The 24430-nt window shown below is 41.9% G+C and overlaps 2 protein-coding genes across 8 annotated transcripts in view; one reads left to right on the plus strand and one right to left on the minus strand.

The window, feature by feature from the left end:
* HDLBP (high density lipoprotein binding protein) overlaps positions 1–8493 on the minus strand; it is a 66041-nt gene extending 57548 nt beyond the window's left edge. Inside the window, exon 1 of one of the 2 annotated variants that reach the window (XM_072995902.2) lies at positions 8341–8493. The gene's annotated coding sequence lies outside the window, so the exon portion shown is untranslated. The remainder of the gene's footprint in view (positions 1–8340) is intronic. The other variant, XM_072995900.2, reaches the window with a different exon arrangement.
* Positions 8494–8626: 133 nt separating this feature from the next.
* The window catches only part of SEPTIN2 (septin 2), a 49445-nt gene continuing 33641 nt past the window's right edge, over positions 8627–24430 (plus strand). For 3 of the 6 annotated variants that reach the window (XM_072995905.2, XM_072995904.2, XM_020786347.3), the window contains exons 1-5: positions 8627–8757; positions 13701–13732; positions 16253–16376; positions 19865–19951; positions 22232–22355. In XM_072995905.2, the coding sequence (XP_072852006.1) occupies positions 13724–13732; positions 16253–16376; positions 19865–19951; positions 22232–22355 (344 nt within the window). In that variant the 5' untranslated portion in view covers positions 8627–8757; positions 13701–13723. Of the gene's footprint in view, positions 8762–9525; positions 9651–13700; positions 13733–16252; positions 16377–19864; positions 19952–22231; positions 22356–24430 lie in introns of all 6 variants that reach the window. The other 3 variants (XM_020786348.3, XM_078389254.1, XM_072995908.2) reach the window with 3 other exon arrangements.

Genomic DNA, 24430 nt, shown 5'->3' on the forward strand with positions numbered 1-24430 from the left:
TTTCCTCACAGAAAAAAACTGTAAAAGAGAGTCTATTGGTGTAAAAGGGGGCAAGTTTCAAGTCAGTGGGTTTAGAAGGTAGATGCATGCTTTTTAACAGGCAGGAACCTAGTAAAACCACATGTGGACTAAAATGGCCACAGTCCTGCCATTTAATTTTCCACAGAATTCTAGAGGGAAGCCCTTTAAAGTAAGAAGGTTGTGTTAGTCTGTTACTGCAAAAGGCAACATCTCTGTAAACTATCATGGCAGAAGCCAACTTTCTGTGACCTCACATTGTTCAGATGGGATTGGACTATAATTCCTATCACTCTAGCCAATATCCAAAAATGTCTGGAAATGGAAATTTTAGTCCAGCACATCTGGTGAGCAATAGGTTATGAGTTCATGACACTTTCCATGTTATCATCCCCATAGAAAGAAAAGAAATGGTGGAAAGATCTTTTTGTGATTGGTGGGTACAGTATTTCAATCCAGTTAAAATTGGCAGAGAGAATCAGTCTGCTTTGTATTGTGAATTCAAATTCGTATGTTGCTGTTGACTGCTCATCTTGTTCATTTATATGGTGACTTTTAAAAAACATTTCTCTCAATTTAATTTGTTTGATAAAGACATTGTATTTTCCTAATGTTGGCAACTATTTGTTCCTATGATTCAAAGAGCATAGAAATTCCCCAAAGAAACAGAGTTTCAGTTTAAAATAATGAATTATGATTGAGTCTATAGTCCTAGAAGCAAGGAAACTGAAATGTCATTTCTAACTCTAGGCCAAAACAATAATATCCAGAAAAACTCGAATGAATATGCAGCAACTCTTGTCATAGCATTCAACCAAGGGTCCATGTAAGGTGTGCCTGCATGTGCGACTCTGCCCCCTTCCACGCAGGGCTTCCCTGTACACCGACAATGATAGTTTTCAGTCACTTTGGTTCTGCTGACGACAGAACCCTGTCTGCAGGGGCAAAGTTGCATAGGCAAGGGGCACAGCCTTGCTCAGCAGGGCTGAAATTTAGAGGGAAAACCGCACACAATGCCTAGCCTACAGCAGTTCAATCAATTATTTTCTGTTCCAGTTAATTTATTTTAGACCAGTTTTAGCTGGTAAAGGACTACCATTATTTTCCTACCAGTTGTCTACCCACTCCTTTCTCACTCTCTCTTCACCAATGTCCTTGTTCCTTCCTTGACCTATAAGCCCATCCCTGCCATCATGTCTTCTATTTTTTTAACTTTTTTGTGCCTCTGTTTGTAATGTAGTTATGCAAGTCTTTTTTTTTTAAATCTGTAATGAAAATTTCACATTTGAAGATGCATGTAAACCAATTTGTTGAAAAATAAAAAAGTGGCATGACAGGGCATGACATCACGTGGTATCATGCACAGGGATGGATTTGCTATGAAACTACTGAAGCTTAAACTTCAGAATCCCTAATCCCGGAGAGGTCCCAGAAGCTATTTCAGTCCACATTTTAATTGTTTTTTAAGAAGATAACAATGCCTACCCAAACCTTGTTGCTAGTTGTGAAGGAGCTCCTATAACAGTTTAAGCTTCAGGGCCCCAAAAATGTAGGTCTGCCTCTGGTCATATCCACAGTGCCAGTGTGCATGCTGGATTCAGACAAAGAAAAAAAGCACTTGAATTTGAGCATATATTATCAGAAGGGTCATGGCTTTTTGCAGTTAACCTGCAGCAAACACTCTTCCCTCATTTTATGTCAAAGGTGTAGTTCCGGGCTCAGATTCTCATTTTACCCATGGGCATATTGCTGCATCCTTTTGTCTTTTAATTTCTACTCCAAGTACAGTAGTGCATCGACTTACATACATCCCTACTTACAACCATTTCGAGTTACGACCAGCTTTGGCTGCAAAATTTTGCTTCGACTTGCATCTGGAGCTTCGACTTGCGACCAAGAAAGGGCAGGGGGGAAAGACGGGAAATTCAAACCCTTTTTAGCAAAGAGGCTGCTTCTTTGTAGCTCTTTTGCCCCAATGGTTAGGGAAAGGGATGCTTTGCCAGGCCCAGCGGAGGGGGCTGGCCGCAGCGGCCCAGCGCCAGGAGGCTGAGCCTGGCCGGGATGCTCCAGCCGCTCACCCGGGCCTCACACTCCACCATGGCCGGCCCTGCCAGGGAGTGAGTGCGATCAGAGGAGGCTTCAGACTGCCTCGTTAGGTAAGGTGCTGCTTCTTGCTTTTTAAAAACTATTCTGGGTAGGTTTTGCAGGGTGGGTTTGGGCTGGGGTGGTTATGTTTCTGTGCTCTGTTTTTTGTGGGTTTGTTTTTTTTTTGGGTGATTTACTTTTTGCAGTCCCAGTGTGGGACTTGCTCCGATGTTTATTTTGGGGTTTTGTTTGTTTTTTGCAGCCCCAGCGCATTCCTATGGGGCTTGCAGTGTTTTAATTTTTTTGTGTATTTTTTTAAAATGGTGGAACAGATTCATCGCATTCTCATGCATTTCAATGAGAAATAGTACTTCGACATATGACCATTTTGACTTAACGTCCATCTTCTGGAACAGATTATAGTCGTAAGTCAAGGCACCACTGTAAATGTGAGTTCCACTCTTTGATTCCTTTAGAACAGAAATCATCCTTTAGAAGTCAATTCAGCACAACAAAACTTCTTTCTCTCATTCAGTACAAATCACTTGGACATAATGAGTAAATATCATGTCACTGTTGGTAAACTGTGTTGCAAACCTATGACATGATGAAAGCCTATGTTTATTTTCAGCTATTCTATTTCACTAGCAATGAACCATGTAGAAAACAAGGTGGATGGTGTGACCATGTTGTAATGGTCACCTGGGTAGAAATTGAGATGAAGTTGATTTGTGGTCTGACTTTCCTTGCTTTAGGGGCAGAACTTCAACCATACCTTTTACTTTAAAACTGAAGGCTTCTTCCTCCTTGGAGAATTGCTCTTACATTAGAAAAACACATGGATAACGTTATCAGTCCAGGGGCATGGTCCTTCAGCTACAATGGATTGACCCCAGCCAAAAAAGAACAGGAAAAGAAAAAGAGTTTGTTCATGATAAATCTTAAATGTCTTTTGCTTAAAAATAACATCAGAGGAGTAATAATTTCCCAGCTGGAATCTACAATATACTTGGCCAATAATTATGGCAAGTTTTGAAGGTATCAAAGGGCTGAATCATGCTAAATAGAGTTACTAGAAGTTGCGGAGAGGTTCAGGAGACCATTTGGTGCAATCTTCACATCCAAATGGCATAGACATCTCAAACAACCCTATTTAGTCCAGATCCTTCCACTGTCAATTTCCCATATGTGCTTAGACAGCTGCTTCAGGATACTGAAAAATTTAATTCTCCCTATGATCCATGGAGAGGCAGAAGAAGTGGGGGGAAATTGTTACTCTCTTAAGGCAGTGCAGATCACTTATAAAAAAATAAACCATGGATTTGGCTGTAGGTGCATTCTCAACCTGATCTTTTATACAAGTTACAAAGAAAGGAAGATAATTCCCTTCTTTCCCCCTTCTTTCTCTTCCCACTTTCAGGAGTAAGCTTTCAATTTTTAAAACATTTTAAATATGTTATCCAGTGCATTTGTGCTGCCCCTAAAAGAATTTAAACATTTTCACTTTCTCTGCCCCTCCACAGAACAGAGGAAGTGTTTTAATCTGCGAGTATTCTGGAGTGACTGCCTCAAGCCATTTTACCATGTGCAAAATTGACATTGGAAGGAGCCTTGACAGCCTGAAACTTGATTTGGCTCATTTCCAGCGTGAGACACGAGGCGAGAGGGTAGAGGCTCTCGCCGAGTGTTGTCCTCCCCCAAAAAGGAACAAGAGGCACAGACAGACTCGCCTGTACCACCGCTTCAGACTAAACAGCAGGGGTTGATACCCAGGAATTAGAGCGGGAACTGTCAAAGATGACACTGGCCACTCAGATTGGGAGTGAGTTGGCAGGAAGAGAAGAAAGAGGGAGGTCCGTCATGGAGGCAGGAATGGGAGATTTAAAAGGAGAGGTAGACTTAATACCAGGAGACTGGGAAATGATATGGATAGAGGACACATGGACTGGAAAATGGGAAAAGGTACAGGTCCCTAGAGAAGAAGCTGATTGCCAGTGGAGAAGGGGGCTGCCGCAGTCCCTCCTACTGAGGTGAGTCAGAAGCCAGAGAGTGGCGCAGGTGGCTCAGGGAGGAAAAGGAGGTGGTAGAAAGGGAGGAAAAAGTGTTGGTTATGGCGTCTGGAAGAAGCTCAGAGGAAGGGGTACTTAATGGACCGTGGACCCCTCTATGAGGTGTGAGATGAGGAGACCACCCCATTACTAGACCCGGAATTAGAGACTTTTGGCTTGGACAATATTAATCCATTTTTGAAAGGACCCTGGAATGAGTTGAGTTGTAACCCCTTTGGCAAAGGACTTTTGGATGCCCTCGCTGGACCCGTTGGCAACGAGAGAAACCGCAGAAGCTGAGTTCAGGCAGACAGATTTATTGTCACATATTCCAATAAAGACTAGTTGTGATTTTCCAGCACGAGTGCCTCCAGTGTCTCTGTTGAAACCAGAGGAGGTAAAGTTTGAACCATTACATCCAGTGATTGCATATGCTGGAAACGAACCAAAATAGAGTGATCCTATCTGCAGCAAAAAAAGTAGAAGCCCTAACAGGGACCCAGAAAAGTGTGAGCAGAAATACTGAGGACGTGCTGGTTTGCTCTAGCAATTATATCATATGATCATCAGAAAAAGGAGTGAACCAACCTGTCTCTGCAGTGGACCAAAGAGAGGGCTAAAAACTAGTTTGATCACGCTCTAATGCAAATTACTACATATATAAGCAAATTTAAAAATGCTGGAAACTGTCACATTGACTCATTCCATTTTATTGCTCAGGCACATTATATTTATTTCAGTGAAAGTTACTTTGCACTTTATTCAAGCTTCTTGTGGAGTGCAATCCTTCACTGGCTTGGTAGAGTTTTGGGGAGTAGTTGAAAAATTATTGAGGTTTCCTTGTCCTATTAAGAGTCTGAAATACACCTCATTCATGTTTGATTTCATTGTGAATCTTCACTGCTGCCAGTGTGCCAACATTTTCAGATTGGTTCCGTGCTATGGAGAGAATGCAATGGATTCCACATATGTAAAACACCTATTATTTAGTTAAGGAATGTATTGTTATTCCAGGGATTGGCACCCTAGGCTTGGACCTGGAGTAGCATGATGGACAATTAAAGATATATGGGGCTCCAGTAGATGTTTGACTGGTCTTAAACAAAAACACCAGAAGCAACAGTGGCCCCATCAAGGTCAGGGGAGGGGAAAAATGGCCCCCAAACCCAGCAAAGCTGTCCGCCACTGTGCTGTAAGAATCCTCCTATGAGTTTACTTATGCGTACTGTATTCAGGGCTGTCCTTTGAAGATGCCGGCCACAGAGACTGGCGAAACATTAGGAAGAACAACCTTCGGAACATGGCCAAAGAGCCCGAAAAACCCACAACCATACTGTATTTGTTGCTCAATCAGTAGCTGATGTATAGAGGAGAACATTCTTCTGGGATTAGGCTAACCATTCGTAGTTATATTATAATATCCTGGTTTTATAAGCCAAGCTGCTGAATTTTTTTTGCCTACACTTAACAACCCCTTCACGCTTCCATTTCCAGAGACAGTAATCAAACTAAAAAGCATCTGTCTGCCCATAGTTTACCTTTTCATGGGAACTATGAAACTACAGTTACCAAATACAGAACAAGGTAGCATCATAGAATCATAGAAAAGAGAAACTGGAAGGGGCCTACAAGGCCATCAAGTCCAACCCCCTACTCAATGCAGTAATACAATCAAAGTATATCTGCCAGGTGATTATCTAAGTTTTTACTGAATGCCTCCAGTGCTGGAGCACTTACCAACTCCTGAGGTAACTGGTTCCACTGTTGTATTGCTCTAACAGTGAGGATGTTATTACTGTAGTTTAACAGCATGGCTTGTTTTAAAGTTGGCAACTGTCGTTTTCTAGTTCAGATGGAAAAGGAATCTTTGTTCAACAAGATACTTCCTAGTTTGACTGTTTATGCCAGTGGTTCCTAACCTTGGGTCACACAAATGTACTTGGATTGAAACTTCCAGAAACCCTCACCACTAGCTGTGCTGGCTGGGGTTTCCAGGAGTTGCAATCCAAGAATACCTGGGCTACCCAAGGTTGGGAACTACTGGTTTATGGTGTAAAAATGAGGAGCAAAAAGGCTGCAGGAACTGATAAAATATTCAGTCATAGCATAGGCATCCTTCAGTCTTGAGAGACTATGGTAACATGCTCTGAATCGAGGAGTGTCCTCTCCAGAGCATGAAGCCCGGGTAAGGTAATATGGAGGATAGGCTGTTACCCAAGCAGCAGATCCCCCCTCTCCACATTGCTGAAATGGTCCAATGGAAAGGCAAGAGCCAATACAACTGGTTCCAGCAATGTCGCAGGAGTTGGCAGAACGACACATGCTGCCTTCGGGACTCCAGCTCCGGAATTCAGTCATATATTAGTATATTATACAGAGATATTATTGCCTAAATTAGCCATTATCTATGCAATTTTAATATCAGAGTGATTCCTTCATTTCAAACATATGGATACTGCTATAGTTTGAGATTAAGAGCAGTGAAGTGTACAACTGATAGAACAAGTATTTCAGAAAAAAATGAGACGTTTCCCCGCTTCTGCAATAAATGATAACAATGAGATAGCATGAGTTCAAGTATCTATTCAGGAAGAATATCACATTATTGAGGAAACCACAGTTTACTTGAAATGGGCATGTAAAATAAAAAGGTTTTTTTAAAAGAAAAAAGTTACACGAAATACCTATCAATTGCATTTGAATGCACTGACTGGTATACAAACAGCCCAACTCCATGCATGCATGCTTACTCAACTCACTAAGCTCGGTGAAACAATTTCCCCATTTATTTACATTAGACTTCAACACAGAAGAAACTAGCACATGCCAATAGAAATAGCTCAGTGAGTTAGGTCTCTGGCTGCAGAGCCAGAGGTTAGGTGTTCAGTTCCCCACAGGGCATCTGAGAAGAGCACCCAAGAAGAAGGAAATGGTAAACCACTTCTGGGTATTCTCTACCTAGAAAACCCTGAAAAGTGTCACCATATGTCAGGAGAGAGAATGAATATGTGTGGTGAGAGGCAAGTACTGTATAGGCAAATGCAGTTACATATTCAGACCTCATTTCGGCTGGGGCAAGACATACACAGTAAGTAGCATTCATAAGTAAGCCTCATGGAACTGAATAGGACTTACTTTCTAAGTAAACATGTAGAGCAGCAGAAATGAGCACAGCCCATCAAACCAAACAAAATAAGAATTCTTGAGTAAATAACACAGATGCTTACAAAGAGTAGCATCAAGTTAACTCTTCCTGCGACAAAACAATTTACCACCTAAATGGGAAAGGGGCAAACTCTCCCCCCATGTATACTATGTTAGCTGATATATGGCTGAGAAGCTAATTCAATGCATTGAGTTTTTGTGTGGTATGATATACATATACAGTACATGTTACATTCAATCTCTATCCAGCATGTCTATCAATGTGTCACTGGAAACCAAAAAAGAGTTAAACTTGAGGCTATTCTACTTCGGGCATATAATGAAGAGACAAGACTCCTGCTCAAAAAAGTTGAAACCAGCAAGAAAAGATGACCTCACGAGAGATAGATTTAATGAAGGAAGCCATACATAGTGCTTCTTCATGGTAGGACTTTCTGGAGATTAATTCAAAATGTTACCACAAAACAGGCACAGAAGAACAAGAAACAGCTAATTAGAAAGCACAGTTTAATTGTCACGTAGAGGTAAACAAATAATTTCTCTTTAAAGTAATATATAAAAGTACCTCTATCTTGTCTTCCTTTTTATTTGCCCACTATACAATGAGAAATACTATACAGTCAATATGTCTTCTATTAAGTTGATAAAGATAACTCACTAATTCTTTGATGTTTTTATTTCTTTTAATGATTTACAGGAAAGAAAGGTGGGAGCGACAAGATTGAGGACGTAAGTTTATTATGAAATGGACGTATCCTTAATATTCCCCTGTTCTCGCAATCTCTATGGCATTTGCTGGAAAATGCCACAAGTGGTACCACGTGCCCTTGAGAAGCCAATAACAATGGAAGACACCATAGAGTTACTAATGAACACTGGGGAAGAGTTCCCGCTCTTGGGGCCCTTCCCCCCCTAAAGTCACAAGAGTTCATAAAGCCTGAGAGAAAATAACAGTTTTCCGATTCGTCGCCTATTGTTCTACCCCTTACAGTCTCCGCGGACGGGCAGGGACGTACTAGCTTACCTCACATGGGCTCGCAGCACAGCTATGCCGAATACGAAGAGGCAGCCGCCATCTTGGGAAAGGAAAGGAAAGCTGTGCATCCCGCTATGATACAGTGAGAAAGCTCCGCCCCCATCGTTGCCCTCTAATATCGCTATGGCAACCTGAAGGAGGGGGGGTTGGTTGGGGTGGGCTACGCACGCGCTTTTGTTACCAGCAGCCCTGACGCCTCTCGTCGCCTGCGAATGCTTTTTACTGGGGGTTGCAGTGGGGGCGGGGAAAGAAAGGCGGGAGGCCGTTGCCTCACACTGGGCGGGTTGGAGACATCGCGGAGAGGAGCCAGTGCGCATGCGCCGTGGAGTTCTGTGAGGCGGTTGGGTGTGTACGAAGAGTGTCGCGGCGGCGGCGGTTTGGAGAGGCGTTTGGAGTGGCTACCAGGTAGGTAAGGCGTTGCCCGTCAGGCGGTTCCTCTTGGGGCTGTTTAACCCGCTGGGGGCGGTGGCTGCGTTTACGTTTTCTCCCTGGGAGAGAGTGGGAGAGACACGGAGCGTGGGGGTGTCAGAACGAAAGGAGGAGTGGGGCACTCGGGGCCTCCGCAGATAACTCTGTGGGAAGAGCGCCCTATTTGGGATGGGCCGGGCAGGCGGGCGACCGGCCGGTTGGGTCTCTCTTTGGCTACTGCTCGCTCTAATTTAATGTCCCCCCCACCTCATTTTTCCCCGTAGTCCGGGATGTTGCCTCCGGTTGAGGCACGGCATGTAGAATGAGAGGGAAGGGAATGGGGCTGGAGGAAATCGCGCGGGTGAGGATTGTGTGGGGAAAGGCGTGGTTGCCGAAAGGATTCCAGGCACCGAAACCTCGACCGTTGGATGACCATATCTGTATACTGGACTTATGTGAAACGGTGGAGAAAGGGAGGCCGCCGACAGTGAAGAGCCGGAAATGGGGAGGGGGTTGCTATTCGGAGGGAGTTTTAGATGGTTGTTCAATCCAAGTTTTGATCAGCGGTGAAACTCTACTTAATAATGCACTGTGGATCCCAACCGGATGAAGGATGAGGAAGAAGGGTGCGCCTATTGAAAGGAAATGTTTGGACACATGCCTGGAGCAGCTGTTTCTTAAGACTATTATCAACTTCATGTGTTATATAAAAGAGGTTCAGAAAAATTCTTCAGTGCTTCTATATTGAATGGTGATTATTCTTAGTGAGAAGGAAGAGGCGAAAACCTGATGTGGAACATTTGAAAATTCCATTGACTTGAAGAACTGAAGACCTGCAAGGCCATCAATTGCAGATTTCAGCCTAGAAGTCCAGAAAGACGCTTGAACAGGTGATGGAAGAGAATAAAAGGAAGAGCATCATATTGGACCTCTGTTTAAGCTGGATGTGTGATGGACATAAATGTTCTCCAACATTTAAACTGCAGTGTGGGCAGAGGGGCATTTGAACACTTAACTGAGTAGTAAACATTTCCATTTTGGTGCTAGCAAGAGCTTTTGGATTTCAACTTACAGTGGTGGCTCGCACAACGGGTGCCTCACTCAACGATGAATTCACACAACGATGCCTTTTTCTGTTAAATTTGCTGCCTCACACAGCGATGTTTCCTATGGGGGATTTTCACACAACGATGTCTCTTTTTCATTCCTGTAAAAGTGTCTTACAATGTTTGGAACAGGTTTTAAATGCTTGCAATGGTTAGCCCACCTCCTGAAACCTATGCAAACTGATTTTGGTGTTGTTCTGACACTTCGTTAATTTATGATGATTTTTTGTTTTCTCCATTGGAAACCATTAGTTCAATGGTTTTCAATGGAGAAAATTCAAAAAATCACCAAAAATTAACGAAGTGTCAGAACAACACCAAAATCAGTTTGCATAGGGTTCAGGAGGTGGGCTAACCATTGCAAGCATTTAAAACAGCTTCCAAACATTGTAAGACACTTTTACAGGAGCGAAAAGGGAGATCGGGAAGAGCTTTAAAAGGCAAACGGAGATCAAAGAGCCCTTTCCCGATCTCCCTTTTCGCTCCTGTAAAAGTGTCTTACAATGTTTCGAAGCTGTTTTAAATGCTTGCAATGGTTAGCCCACCTCCTGAAACCTATGCAAACTGATTTTGGTGTTGTTCTGACACTTCGTTAATTTATGATGATTTTTTGTTTTCTCCATTGGAAACCATTAGACAGACCATTCAAAGCCATTGAAATGTATTGAGTCGGCTTCAATACATTCCAATGGAGGAAACATTGTTTCACACAGCGATGTTTCCTATGGGGATTTTCACTCAGCGATGGCAATCCGTTCCAATTGGAACGGATTAACCGGTTTTCAATGCATTCCTATGTGAAATGGTGTTTCACAGAACGATGTTTCACACAACGTTGATTTTTTTGGAACCAATTAACATCGTTGTGTGAGGCACCACTGTATATTGGTGCTTAGTATGCCTCGTGGGGCAGTGGTTAAACCGCTGTACTGCAGCCAAAACTCTGCTCACGACCTGGGATTCAGTCCCAGGTAGCCAGCTCAAGGTTGATTCAGCCTTCTATCCTTTCGAGGTCAGTAAAATGAGTACCCAGCTCGCGGGGGGGGGCAATGTGTAGCCTCCATAATTAACTTGTAAACCAGCCAGAGAGTGCTTGAAGCACTATGGGGCGGTATATAAACAGCACACTTTGCTTTGCTTTTGTTTTGAATGGTCCAGAGGTTCTGGCCAAAAAATCTGGAAGGTATTAAGAATGGATGAAGTACAGCTGTTTTACTCACGTTGGACAGCTCAGGCACCGCAGAGGTGGTTGGTCTAGAAGTCCTATCTGATATAACCAATGGTAAGGAATTATGGGAATTGCAGCCCAGAAACATCTGGAGGGTCATACCCCGTTTCCCCAAAAATAAGACCTAACCTGAAAATAAGCCCTAGTAGGATTTTTCAGTATGCTCGTAATATAAATCCTACTCCAAAAATAAGGCCCAGTTAAGTGAAACCCAACCTTCCACCATTGTGCAGCCACCAGAAGATGACATGACTGTATTTGAATAAATGTAGATTATTGTACTTGAAAAAAATAAAACATCCCCTCAAAATAAGCCCTAATGCATTTTGTAACAAAAAAATTAATATAAGATCCGGTAATTGTTTACCCCTATGCTAGGGTGTGAGGCATGGTAAGCTCCATTTGTATTTCCCTTCCCATTTAGTTGAATGCCTGGCAGTTCAGACTATCTCCTGTTTTACGTTTGGGAGGCTATTTTGTCAGAATTTGAAGACATTTTCTGTGATGTGGAATTGAAGAAGATAGGAGGAGGAGGGAGTTCTTTGAAAGCAATAATACTTTCTATTAAACAGATAAGGCTATCTCTGCTTGGACAGAAGATGTTGACTGGAAGAATCTTAGTCCCCAAATATAATTTAAATAATATTTAGGAACAGATTTGCATTATTAAACTCAATTGACCATAAACTAGAATAACTATGAATTGAAGACAGAGCTATTATCAAGGAACAATGCAAAAATACAATTACATTAACTAAAAGAAAAGCCTATATAGATGATGGATGAAACACAATTGTCAAGGACAAGCAAGAAGTAAAAGTAAAAAGTCATAGAAGTAGGTTCAGAATCCAGAATATGGGTTTTCAGCAATTGTCATTCAGAGACAAAGAACACTATTACAGTCACTAATGCAAAGATATAGAAGAGAACAACAAAAAAGGGAAAGTGGGAGATCTCTTCCAGAAGATCCAGGAAAAGAAAGGGTTGTTTAAATCCAGATAAAGGATACTGAAAGATTGACAAGGAAATGTACTACATGACCAGGATAAAATAAAGAGAAGTTGGAAACAATATACTGAAAAAAACCATATAGAAGATATGCAAGAATGACAGATTTATATGGAGAATCTGCAATTTTAGGTAGTGAAATAAAATATGCTCGTAAAGCATTTGAAAAACATAAGTCACCTGGGGTAGATAGTATACCTATAGAATTATTTCTGATGCTGTCAAAAACCTAACAAGAGTATGCTGATAAATATGGGAAGCAAAACAGTGGATCACTAAACTGAAAATTTCATTCCAGTCCCCAAGAAAGGAGATGCCAAAGAATGCAGTAAATACAGGACCATTGCATTAATGTCCTCATTCAAGGAAAGTGACAAGGGGTCACAGGTTACTTGGCTGTTATAAAAGGAGGTCATGACCAATGTTCCTTCTAAGTTTCTAAGATCAGGCCAGGAGGCCCTTCTGAAGGTGCCATCCCTGAAAGAGGTGAGGGGGATAGCATGCCGAAATAGGGCCTTCTCAGCTGTTGCTCCCCAACTTTGGAATGCCCTCCCTATAGAGATCCGCCTGGCTCCAACACTTTTGGCTTTTCAGCACCAGGCAAAGACCTTCCTGTTTAGCCAGCATTTTAATTAAATAGTATCCTCTAGCTGGCCGTATGAGCAGCAGGATTTATTAATATTAATGTTTTAATGACTGTTTTTAATATAGGCTATTATTATAATATTGTCTATATCTAATGGTTTTAATGTTTTTAAAGTTTTAATATTGTTCTACGCCACTCAGACCATTGGTAATGGTGTGGCTAAAAAATCTTGTAAATAAATAAACACCGTTTCCCCGAAAACAAGACACTTAACTAGGGCTTATTTTGGGGGTAGGGCTTCTATTAAGTGCATCCTGAAAAATCCTACTAGGGCTTATTTTCAGGTTGGGTCTTATTTTCGGGGAAACAGGGTAAATAAGTTTCTGTCCCACTGCGTGAGAGCCTTGCTCCATGTACACAGGACTTAATTTAAAACAGGAAGTAAACAAATCAGCTACTGGGTGAGCATGTGCTTTTTTTAGATGGAACATGGGTCATGACTTGAAAAACATTGGGAACCGCTGCTGTAGACAACTGTATTTTAGCAAGGTGTGTTTTAAAATGGAAACTAAGTATACATGAAATCTTTAAAAATATATTTAAATTAAGTTTAAAAATAAATTAACCTAATTTATCTTGTATAGTTACACTTGTGGGAGGGAAATAATATAACTTGTAGCAAGGAAGTGCTGCTAATTAACAAGTCCCCAATTGGATTTTCGGTTGTGCACTGATTTACCCAAGTGGCATGCAATGCAGAATTTAAATGAGCACTCACTAATTTGTGTCAAGTTTTGCTTCAGCTGGACTAAATATGCAAGGGAATTTTAGCTACTGTATGAAATATGTTAAGGTTAAGTACAGAAAATATTTTTCAATACAGTACAGTACTGCTTATTTCCCTTGATTTACAATTTCATGTCCTTTATACCTAACTTTTTGATCCAAATTCTTCACTTTTATTTCCTCTGTGTTCTAGCCCATAATATTTTTTAAAATATATTTTTAACAGATTTACTTACTGAGACTATCAAGATGTCAAAGGTAAGGACAGTATCAAAGATAGTGGTTTGTATATGTTAAGCATATTTATTATGATTACAGTGGTGCCTCGCTTAACGATGTTTCCTATGGGCAATTTTTGCTTAGCGATTTCGGGACCATGCTTTGCATAACGATTAGGTTTTTGGGTCCCCAGTTTCGCTTAATGATGGTTTAAACAGCCTCATGTTTGCTGTTTTTTAAATGTTATAAAGTTAAAGTTTACTGTGTAAAATGTTTGAAATCATAAAGTGCACTTAATAAATCCTTTGTTAACCAAATTTGACTTTGTTCTGACTCTTTTTTAATTTGTTGTTGATTTTTCCCCCATTGAGATGCATTGAATGGGTTTCAATGCATTTCACTTGGGGAACTGCATTTCGCTTAGCGATGTTTCCTATGACGATTTTCGTTTAAGGACGGCAATTCGTTCCTATTGGAACAGATTATCCGGTTTTCAATGCATTTCAGTGGGAAACCGCGTTTCGCTTAGCGATGTTTTCCCATAGCGATGATTTTTTTGGAACCAATTAAAATCGTTAAGCGAAGCACCACTGTATATTGTTTTTCAAAATACAAATGTTTTGAATGTGGATTAAAACTATATACTGCTTTTCTATACATATATATAGTAATTCTTTAATAAGCATGTATTGAATGCCTTTCCTCCATTAAGTTCAAAGTGAGATAAATAGGTTTCTTTACTTCATTTTGTTCTCCCAAAATTTCTGTGAGCTAAATTAGGCTGAGAAACTATGACTGACCATAGGTTACCAAGCGGACGTCAGATATTTGTATTCTGGGGAATACAAATAGCCAGGATCACAGGTGTTATGGAAATTCAGCCCCTCCTTGCTGCCCAAGCCAGCTGGTACACTCAGTGATTGTTGCGCTGTGTGCGCATCCATCATCCTTGTCATTACACCAATTGTGGAAGCAGCCTGACTGGCTCTTCCCCACCTCCCTGTGCCCCTAACCACTTAACAGTTTTGTGGGGAGAGTCCCCATCCTGCCTCCTTGCCAAAGTACCGTATTTGGCTGCACGAGGAGTAGCATATGCTTGTCTCAAAGATTAAACCATGCATGTTTAAGAAACCCACTTGATTTACTCAAGGAGGATTGGAAAGGTGTGATTCAAGATTCTTCTTTGCCAGTGGCACAGTACGTCTTATGAGTTGCAAAAGAGGCTGAGCTAGATTCAAAGCGTAGCCACAAGGGCTTTGTTTGCTATTTTTGGTTACTTGGGCGTCCTTCCTAGTAAGGCTGGTATGCAAGGATCAAAGTACAAAGCTGTGTATTTTAAGATCTTAAAAAGAGTTTTAAGTTCAAATAAGCGGGTAATTGGAAATCTAGGGACAGAAGCTTACCCATAGTTGCCCACTCACACACCTATTAGATTTCACCCAGTCTAGAATGGAAAGGTGGTGGAAGTTGGGAACTACAGTTGGCTCCTCCCCTTAGTGGAATGACTTCTCTAAGGAGTTGTATTCCTCACATGGCAGGGCTGCTTCTGTGATTTGTGTGATGATGAGGATAACAGGCACACAAGCCGCATAGCAACCAGTGAGTGGACCAGCTGTTTTGGGGTGGGAGGACTGAATTTCCACAGCAACTGTGGTCTCATTATTTTTATTCTTATCCCCTGGGATACGAATACAAATATCGTAAGTCTTATCAAATGAATTTCTTGGCTTATTGGAGACTACAACCTGCATTTCCCAAGTCTGTGTCCAGCAATCTGTGTCCATGGATGTATTTTTCAGTATGAGTGCTTACACTTAATAAATAATAAAATGTTTACATTTTTTCATTTTTGTAATAAAAATATAGGAGAAAGCAACCATATCAAAATGAAACCACATCACAATTATGTGATGCAATAAACAATTGACTTGTTCACTCACACCCATTGACCTGACTTGCTTTCTCTTCATACTATATAATGGTAATATGTTGTATTTCCAGATACAAAATAGATAGTAATAGCATATTTGCTTTCATCCAGTGAGTTGCAGTACAGACTTTCAGTGCACTCAGTACTTTAATAACTAGTTCTGTCTCAGTTGCACAATGGGCAGGTATTTAAAGAGGGAAAGGGAGGTTTTCCTGAGAATTCTTCAATGTTTGTTGGGAGTTGGAAAATGGGTTAAATTAAATCAGAAGAATCACAATTGTGATCATTAAGACAAACTAGTCTTAATGATTTCAGTACAATATGAGAAAAACACCTAGTGAATATTCTTCTGTGTGATTTACTTATTTGATTTTAAAATCCTTGTCTTAATGTCATTGAACTGCTTCAAAATTGGGTTGCAGATTAAATGCATATTGATAAAATGCGTTTAATAAGAAATTAGTACAAAAAGTACTAGTTTTAAATTTGAAGAGCCTCAGAGGTGATAGAGTTAAGGAAGTAGCAATGGAAAGAGGAGTGGAGTGTTGAGAAATATCCAAGTATTTTCAGTATTGGCATGCAAGAATACCTACATTAACAAAACTTTTTAAAATTATGTTTATTTTCAGCAACAACCTGCTGAAAAATTTACAAATCCAGAAACTCCTGGTTATGTTGGATTTGCAAACCTTCCAAACCAAGTTCACCGAAAGTCTGTGAAAAAAGGCTTTGAGTTCACCCTTATGGTTGTTGGTAAGCTAAGTTCTCAGTATAACTTTTCTCTCCTTAATAGATGTTACAATCCAGGAATTTTCAGCAGCATGAACATGTCATATAACCATTATATCTAAATTAATTAACATTAAGAACTATTATTTATGATTCTAAACTCAAGTGAGTATCTGTAGTTCATGTACAAAGCACTATGCCAGATTTATTCCCTTAAGTTTTGAATGTTACCTGATAGTAGACAAATCTTTCTTGGAGAGGAGTGAATAGAACAGGAGTCTGATTTTGTGGGGGAATGACTGCAGAGTTTAATCCAAACTTTAAGGAAGCTGTCCAAAATTCACAAAGTGTTCTCGGCATAATGTTCAATACCTTGGATAGTTCTTGTAGAATTCAGAATAAAACCCAGAGTGGTACACTGCCCCTCAGGCAATCCTTCATATCGAGAATCCAGGGCAAAACAAACCTCTAATTCTGGAAGGAAGGAAGGAGGAAGCTGACTTCAATTCTTGGCTCTGCTTTCATGTGGATAGCAGGACTCCATGTTGCTCCTACGTAAACTTTGGAACAATGGCTTGCTAGTTTACTTTTTCCTTTTTTTGGTCTTCCTCCTCCACTCGTCTCCACCTTTCCTCTGTTAAGAATTGTCAAGATGGGAACTGAAGTGAAGAACGTGTTCACATTGATTAGAGAGCTTCCTCTCATAGGTCATGCTTTTCTTATCCACTGGGGGACAGGAGACTCCTCACAGCTATGTCTTCAACTACCTTTAGGAACTCAAAACCCATAGTTTTGCTTAAAAGGCTTCTTCCCTACTATGGCTTCATTGCAGTGCTGCTGGTGCTTTTTTTCTAGACAGTAACTGGAACACCCTTCTCTACATCCCATAAATTTTTTTCTCTGAAACCTGGCATGCTAGCTTTGGCATTCCTCTGAGATTTGCAGTGCTGCTGACAGTTGCAGAATGCACTGTTTCTGCAGCTTAGTGCAGCAGCAGCTGAGATGGACTCCAGTGTTTGTTTCTGCATTCCTTTGTCAGTTATTCTGAGTATCCAACTGCAACATGTTTGTAGGTGGCTAGGCCCAAATTGGCCCAAAGTGAAATGAGCTTTTTGTTTAATTTTTGTTCATGCTATTTTAAAAGAATACTTGATGCTTCTACTGTCTATCTTACCTGAGACTCGAGGGGAAACGAGGCACCATGGGTTCACATAGGCCAGTGACGGTGAACCTTTTCCAGCCCGAGTGCTCAAACTGCAACATAGAATCAACTTATTTATTTCAAAGTGCCAACCCTGCAATTAAAACCCAAATGCTGAGGTTTTAGCTTAGAAAAAACAACTGCTCTTGCAATGCAAGGGTTAAATGCTTATTTTTTTCCCTATGGGTGGTATTAACAAAGAAATACTTACCGGTCCTCCAATCCCCCAATTGGCAACTTAGGCCTCATGTGCCCACAGAGAGGGTTCTGTGTGCCAGCTGTGGCACGCGTGCCATAGGTTCGCCATCAGTGACATAGGCCTTTAGCTAATAAGGAGTTTTGAGCATTTTGAGCGAGTTTTTCTCTATCCATTCTACTGCGTGGAAAGCACAAATGGCAACAAAAGCTGAAATGTCTGTATTGCCAACAGATTTTGTTCATCCTGTCATTTCTCTGCCTTACCTTTTCCTAAGAAAGCAAAATGCAAATACAAATTTACACAGCTACAAATTGGTTTCTGTTAAGACCAAACCTGAATGCATGTCCTTTCCCTAATGTGCCTTCACCCTACATCTCTGCTGCTGAGTGAATGGGACAAATTTGGTTACTCAGATGGCTCCCATATCATCTGTCAGTTCCCTCTGCTGTCTTATGTCTTGCCAAGGGCAATCGATTCTTTTTTATTGTCTTTGAAGAACCTTTTAAAACATTAAAGCAGCTAACAATCTACATTGTTCCTGGATCAGAACACAAACCTTTGGAAAGAGGACCTGTCCTCCGTCCCATCATTCATTGCAGATGGATTAAATAGGAGATTTTCCCCACCATAGTCAGCATGGCTATCAAGGTCTAGAATCTGGACCAGTCAGCAATACCTTTTGAAGCTGTCCCTTTACAAATGGAGCAGGAGGGCAGCTCTGAAGTTCTCCCTGTAATGTTCCTGCTGATATGGTGGTGCCTGTCTCTGAGTGTTTCTTGTTTGTAGATGAAGAATGACATGAGCCAGGCAAACATAAGACTTTTCTGTCCTTTGATTTAAAAAAAAAATCAGTGCACTACTTGCAGTAGCCATGAACTGATAGCAAGGGCACACAATCCTTTTGTTTTAGAGGACAATTATCCTCTTCTGAATATTTTTCCTGTACTTGAAAGTAATAAGCAATTTTGTGTAAAATATTATTTTTGGATTCACTTAGCAATACAAAGACCCAGATATCTCTTTGATCAACTTCTTTCCATATTCCAGTGGAGGCACTTGAAATTTTTAGAAAATATTTCTTTATCCCATTACAAGTCATAGTCATAAAGCAGGTGTTGTTGTTGTTTCGCTTATGGATAGCATGTTAGAAGAAATTAGGAGTGGTGAAATAGCATGCACCAGAACATTTTCTGCTGCTGCACACCAAAACTAAAAAATTCTTTTTTATAATGATGTCCAGCATTGGTGCAAAATAAGAACAGTTGCACTTGGCTGTTAAGACTCTAAGGCAAAAGTTACTGGTTACAAATAATCTATTGATCTTTCTGTAGTTCACATTTGAGGGTTGAGAAATTCCAGATGATATTTGTATGATAATCCTAAAATTTTGAGTTGTATTTAGAGGACACTCCTGCCCCTGTGAACATGAATAATATGAACTGTTAGCCTACTGTCCCCTGCAGAGGCTTAATGTATACTTCATTGATTTTAATGTTGCTTATGATACTTTTTGTTTTATTTATTTTTATTGTTATATGAAGATTGTAAGTTGCCTTGGGCTATAAATGTAATGAAATAATAATATTTAAGTTCTGTTGTAGCAGTTAGCACAAGTGTACATGGCAAAATCATATTGACACAACTTTATGTGGCATTAACTGGATCAGGCATTGCAAGCATTTAATTTAGGGTAATTAAAAGCTTCTTATACCTCTCCTTTTAGGTTCTGAGGTTCCCTCAGCCTCCCTTTTGTCTTGACAGACTATTTAGAAGCCTCAGGATGGGACAGTAGTAGTAAAAAAATTGCTACTGGATGGTGTCAGCAATACAGCAGCAACTTTTTACTATTAAACACTTACCCCACTATATCCCAAGGCTCCCAAAGGACCCCTAGCCAGCCTCAGAACCTAAAAGGAAAGGGATGGGAAGTTTATAATTACAATAAATTAAATGCTCCCATTGCCTGATCTGGGTTACACCAGTGCAAAATTATAGAACAAGATTTTGCCCATTAAAGGATGCAGCTCCACATAACACTTGAATCAATTTTTAAAAAAAACTACACACATACAGCCAGTGTTACATTTGATAATATTTCATATGAATTTATAGGTGAATCTGGACTGGGAAAATCTACTTTGATAAACAGCCTGTTCTTAACAGATCTCTACCCAGAAAGGATAATCCCAGGAGCAGCTGGTAAAATGATTTTTTTTGTATCTTTATTCTTTGAATTCTGTATAGATTTTAATGAACGCCAGTATATGTGATGAAGTGTGCCCATTATTTATTTGGGGGCTGAGGCTTCTAACTGTTCTGATGCTTTGTTTTAAATTTATTATTCTTTACTGTATTCCTCTGTCTCAAAAACACCTGTGGTTTTTTGTTTTTATTTGTTTGTATTTGAAAATTGTTTCATGGATGCCAGTCTGTTCTACATAACTAGTAGTTGAGTCTTTCTCAGTGTTAATTATAAATCCATATATTCTCCCCCCCCCCTCCACATCTGATTAAGGCAGACCTGGGCAAAGTGCGGCCTGCAGGCCACATATGGCCCACAAGCTGCTCCTGTCCAGCCCACCGGTCGCCGCTGAGTGAGCTGCAGCTCTGGCTCCGTTCACCCAGCACGGCAGCAGAACTTGTGAGATCCAATGCTGGGATCTCACAAGTTTTGACTGTTACTCCCTCCAGGGACCACCGCCGCTTCTGTGCACCATCCATGCACCGTGGCCGCTGTTGTTGTGGGGGGCACGTGCGGAGAGGCAGCGGAGGCAGCCAGAGAAGCGAAAGGAGCCGGTTCACCCTGCTGCGGCGTTGGCAGCCGGCAAATCAGCACCTCCATCCTCCCCTGCTGGGCTTTTTCTGTGCGTATGTGGGGGAGGTGACAGCAAGAGGGGAAGAGAGGGGTCGCCAGATCGATTGGCTTTCCCCGGTGTTCCACCACCGCCCCGCACGGTGTGTGATCACCTCCCCTGGAGAATCCACTGAAACGGGGACCATGGACTGTGCATCAGTGGCTTGCTCCCTTCCTCCCACCACCCCCGCCATCCACCCAACCTGCCGCCGTCGAATGACTGAAGACAAGCCGTAGGACTGTGGGAAGAGAGGAGGAAGGCAGGAAGGAAGGGGAGAAAAGAGCTGGGGGTTGGCGTGGGTGTGTGTGTCCCTGCATCGCTCCCACCTGATTTGCAGGAGGAAGATCAACAGTTTGGGTTTTTTGCTTTTTGGCGCCCAGGAGCGAAAGGAACTGGGGAAGAGGAGAGGAGAACCTTATCGAAGGGAAGAGGACAAAAAAGAGGGGGGTTCCCGCCCCCCGCCCCCCGCCCCCAATAAGGAGGGTGCCGCATCCTGGAGAGGCAGACATGGGAAGTTTCCTTTTTTATGGACAGTTCTCCCCCCCCCCATGGTTAAAGGGAGGGCCTGTGGGGCTTTGACTCCGGAGATATCTGATTAGCACTCTCCTCCAAATTCCCACCACTGCCACAAACCCCACACAACCCTGAACTTGCTGTGCACCACAGTTTGGCTGGAACAGGCGGGGGCAGGCCCTCTGGGAGCTGGAGGACTCCTGTTGTCCAACATCTCTCTCCCCCCACCACTAAATCCCAAATTCCTTCTTTTCAACCCTGCAGTATTGTTTTTTTTAAAAAATTCCAGATGGAGTGGGGAGTGGAGAGTTCTTTAGAGTCTCCATTGAAGGAGATTTCTAGGGAACAAAATTTTCAGGAAGGGGGGGAAGAGTTCCATCTGTATCTTACAGAAAGAGCAAAAACACCACCACCACAAGAATAACAACAAAGGTATTCACCCATTGTGAGGTAGCTCCTCTTCCCAAAGCAGACCTGAAGGAAAAGTGGGCTCTCACATTTCAAAGTGGGGGAGCTGGAAGGAGAAAGGGGCCAGGGGTGCAGTTCATGGATTCCATAACTCCGGATACATCACTATTACCTTTGTTGTTGTTGTTGTTATTTGTGGGGAGGTGGTGGAGGTACTGCATTTAAATACTTTATTGACACCTTGGGGAGGGTTGTTTCCTGTGTGTTCTCCTCCCTATGCTCTGGTGGCCTCTGTCTGAATGCCTGCAGATGTGAGTGTCTTCATTCACTGCAGGGCCTCACCCAATGGGTTCCATTTTATTTTTAAGTAAAGTTGGTTCGGCCCCCAAACACAGTTCAGATTTTTCATGTGGCCTCCTACAGAAATTAATTGCCCGCCCCTGGATTAAGGTCTGGATTTGCCGTGGGCAGTCGACAAAATGCAGTGCAATATTCCTGGAGAGGAATGGTAGTAGTTCCATACTTGCCAACTATTTCAGCCTTGCTTGCAGCACAAGGTTGCATCGTTTTTCTTATTTCTGTAGTTTCATTCTCCTTTGCCGTAGTGTATTTTTTCAGCAGGAAAACGCTTGGAATTGATGACCTTATTTCAAAGGTTCATTTTCATTAATCTTCTAAAATCAAATTTTGCTATTCTTTCTAGAGAAAATAGAAAGAACGGTGCAAATTGAAGCTTCAACTGTTGAGATTGAGGAAAGGGGCGTAAAGCTCCGTCTAACTGTAGTAGATACACCAGGTTATGGTGATGCAATCAATTGCCGAGATTGGTACGTATTTGCTGGTCATTTCAAAATGTTTATGCTTCTAAGGTTTAGTGTTAGGAATTCCTGAAATTCAGTTTATACTTCTGGGCTAAGCAAGTAAGACACTGATAAAAGATAGGAAGATAATAAATTATACCACATCCACAGATTATAGTAATATTTTAATGTTCTATTTGTGTCTTGTTGGCATACTTATAAACATGGATTTTTTTTAAAAAAAATTATTTGTTTATATAAAATGTTTTACCCCACTTTTCTCCTCAAAAGAATCCAAGGGGGCTGATATATGATAGTATGTTTAAGTATGTCCCAGTTTTGAGTAGGAATTGGGGGGGGGGCAGCTTATGATTTTTATTCCTCCCCTGCTCTCCCTCAAAAACTCATTTTTGCATATGCCCTGGATGTAGTGACTTGCTACTGCACATTACAATATGTTCTGTGTAACCACATTTTGCTTCTACAGTGGTGCCCCGCATAGCGACAATAATCCGTTCCGAAAAAATTGTCGCTATACGGATTCGTTGCTATGCGGGGCAAAAAACCCCATAGGAACGCATTAAAACACGTTTAATGCGTTCCTATGGGGGAAAAACTCACCTTTAAACGAAAATCCTCTATCCGGCCACCATTTTCAGTGACTCTAAAGCGAGGCAACACAGCGGGCGGCCATTTTGGAACCGCTGATCAGCTGTTCGGCTCTCTCTCTCTCCACCCCTTGCAGAGAGACTGAGGCACCGCGCCAGAGTGGCAGCGCGGTGCCTCAGTCTCCCTGCCCAGGGTGGAGTTGCGAGGGGGGGAGAGAGAGAGCACCAAAGTCAGCGGGGGGGTTGCGAAGCTGGCTTTCCTGCGATCTTTGCAAACCCCCCACCCATCAGCTGTGCTCCGGGGCTCTCTTTCGTCGGGGCCTTTGGGATGATCGTGGGAAAGCACTTCCCCATGGTCATCGCAAAGCGATTCCCCTGCCCCCCCGGTTTAAAACATTGCAATGCGATCGCTTTTGAGATCACAAATACTCCATCGCTATGCGGATTCATCGTTAAACGGGTCACTCGTTAAGCGAGGCACCACTGTATTCTGTGTCTTCCCTTGGGAAGTCATATTGGTTGGTGTGTTTTCTAGTTGTGGTCATGTCTGACACACACCATCCATCATTAGGAAGGTTTAATTAACTCCTTATCCAACCTGTATTATTTGCAACAGTAGATTAGAACAATTGTCTCTGTTTAAATCAATTTTTCTGGAGGGGTTGTGGGTCATGTCATATGTGTTGTAGTCCTTGTTTAATAATTTCTCCCTTGATCTTTCAGAGCAGGATGTTAAGGTTAGTGTGTATGTATGAGAAACAGGCCTGGTGTGGGATGGGGAGAAGTCTCTGCTTTCTAAGAAGGGGTGACTACCCATTAAAAATGCTTTTTAATGCAAATGTAGTGAGGGTTACTTTGCTGTTATAAAAGGGGGTCACAACCTGAAAAAGGTTGGGAACCTCTAGTTTAAGTACTACCCAGTTAACAGCCCAGAGCCCAAATCCAGCCCCGTGAGAGGGTATCTGGTCTTCTTCATGGCCTCTGTGAATGCACACTAATGGGTTAATTCTGCACATGCGCAGAGGTCTCAGAAGATTCCAGGTCTAAGAGAAAATGCTAGGACCATCCCCGTAGCCTACATGTCCTGCCCATCCCATCGGTTATCTCAGTTCCAATTTTTCTGCGGTGTTGAGAGGTCTCTTGTCGGAGCGCTCTAGCTAGGACCTTGGAACTTCTGCATCCTTTTACCACCTACAAAGGAAAAAGTCACAGTTGTTCGTTTTCCCCCCTTCCCCCCCACTGGTTTATGACCCCTAAAGTCTCTTTTAAGAGCTGTGTTTCGTGCCGCAAAAAGTTACCAACAACAGACGGACACAATCTATGCTTAATCTGTTTTGGCGAATCTCATCAGCCCCACTTTTGCGTGCACTGTAAAACTCACCAAGCAAGCCCTCAAACCTAGACAACAGCGCTTGCAGGCGGGTTTCTGGCAAAAGTCTCTTGAGCCACCAGAAATGGAGTCTGCCTCGCCTCCTTTAAAATCTTCGGCTTTAC

This window comes from Pogona vitticeps, chromosome 3, assembly GCF_051106095.1.
Source record: "Pogona vitticeps strain Pit_001003342236 chromosome 3, PviZW2.1, whole genome shotgun sequence".
NCBI lineage: Eukaryota > Metazoa > Chordata > Lepidosauria > Squamata > Agamidae > Pogona > Pogona vitticeps.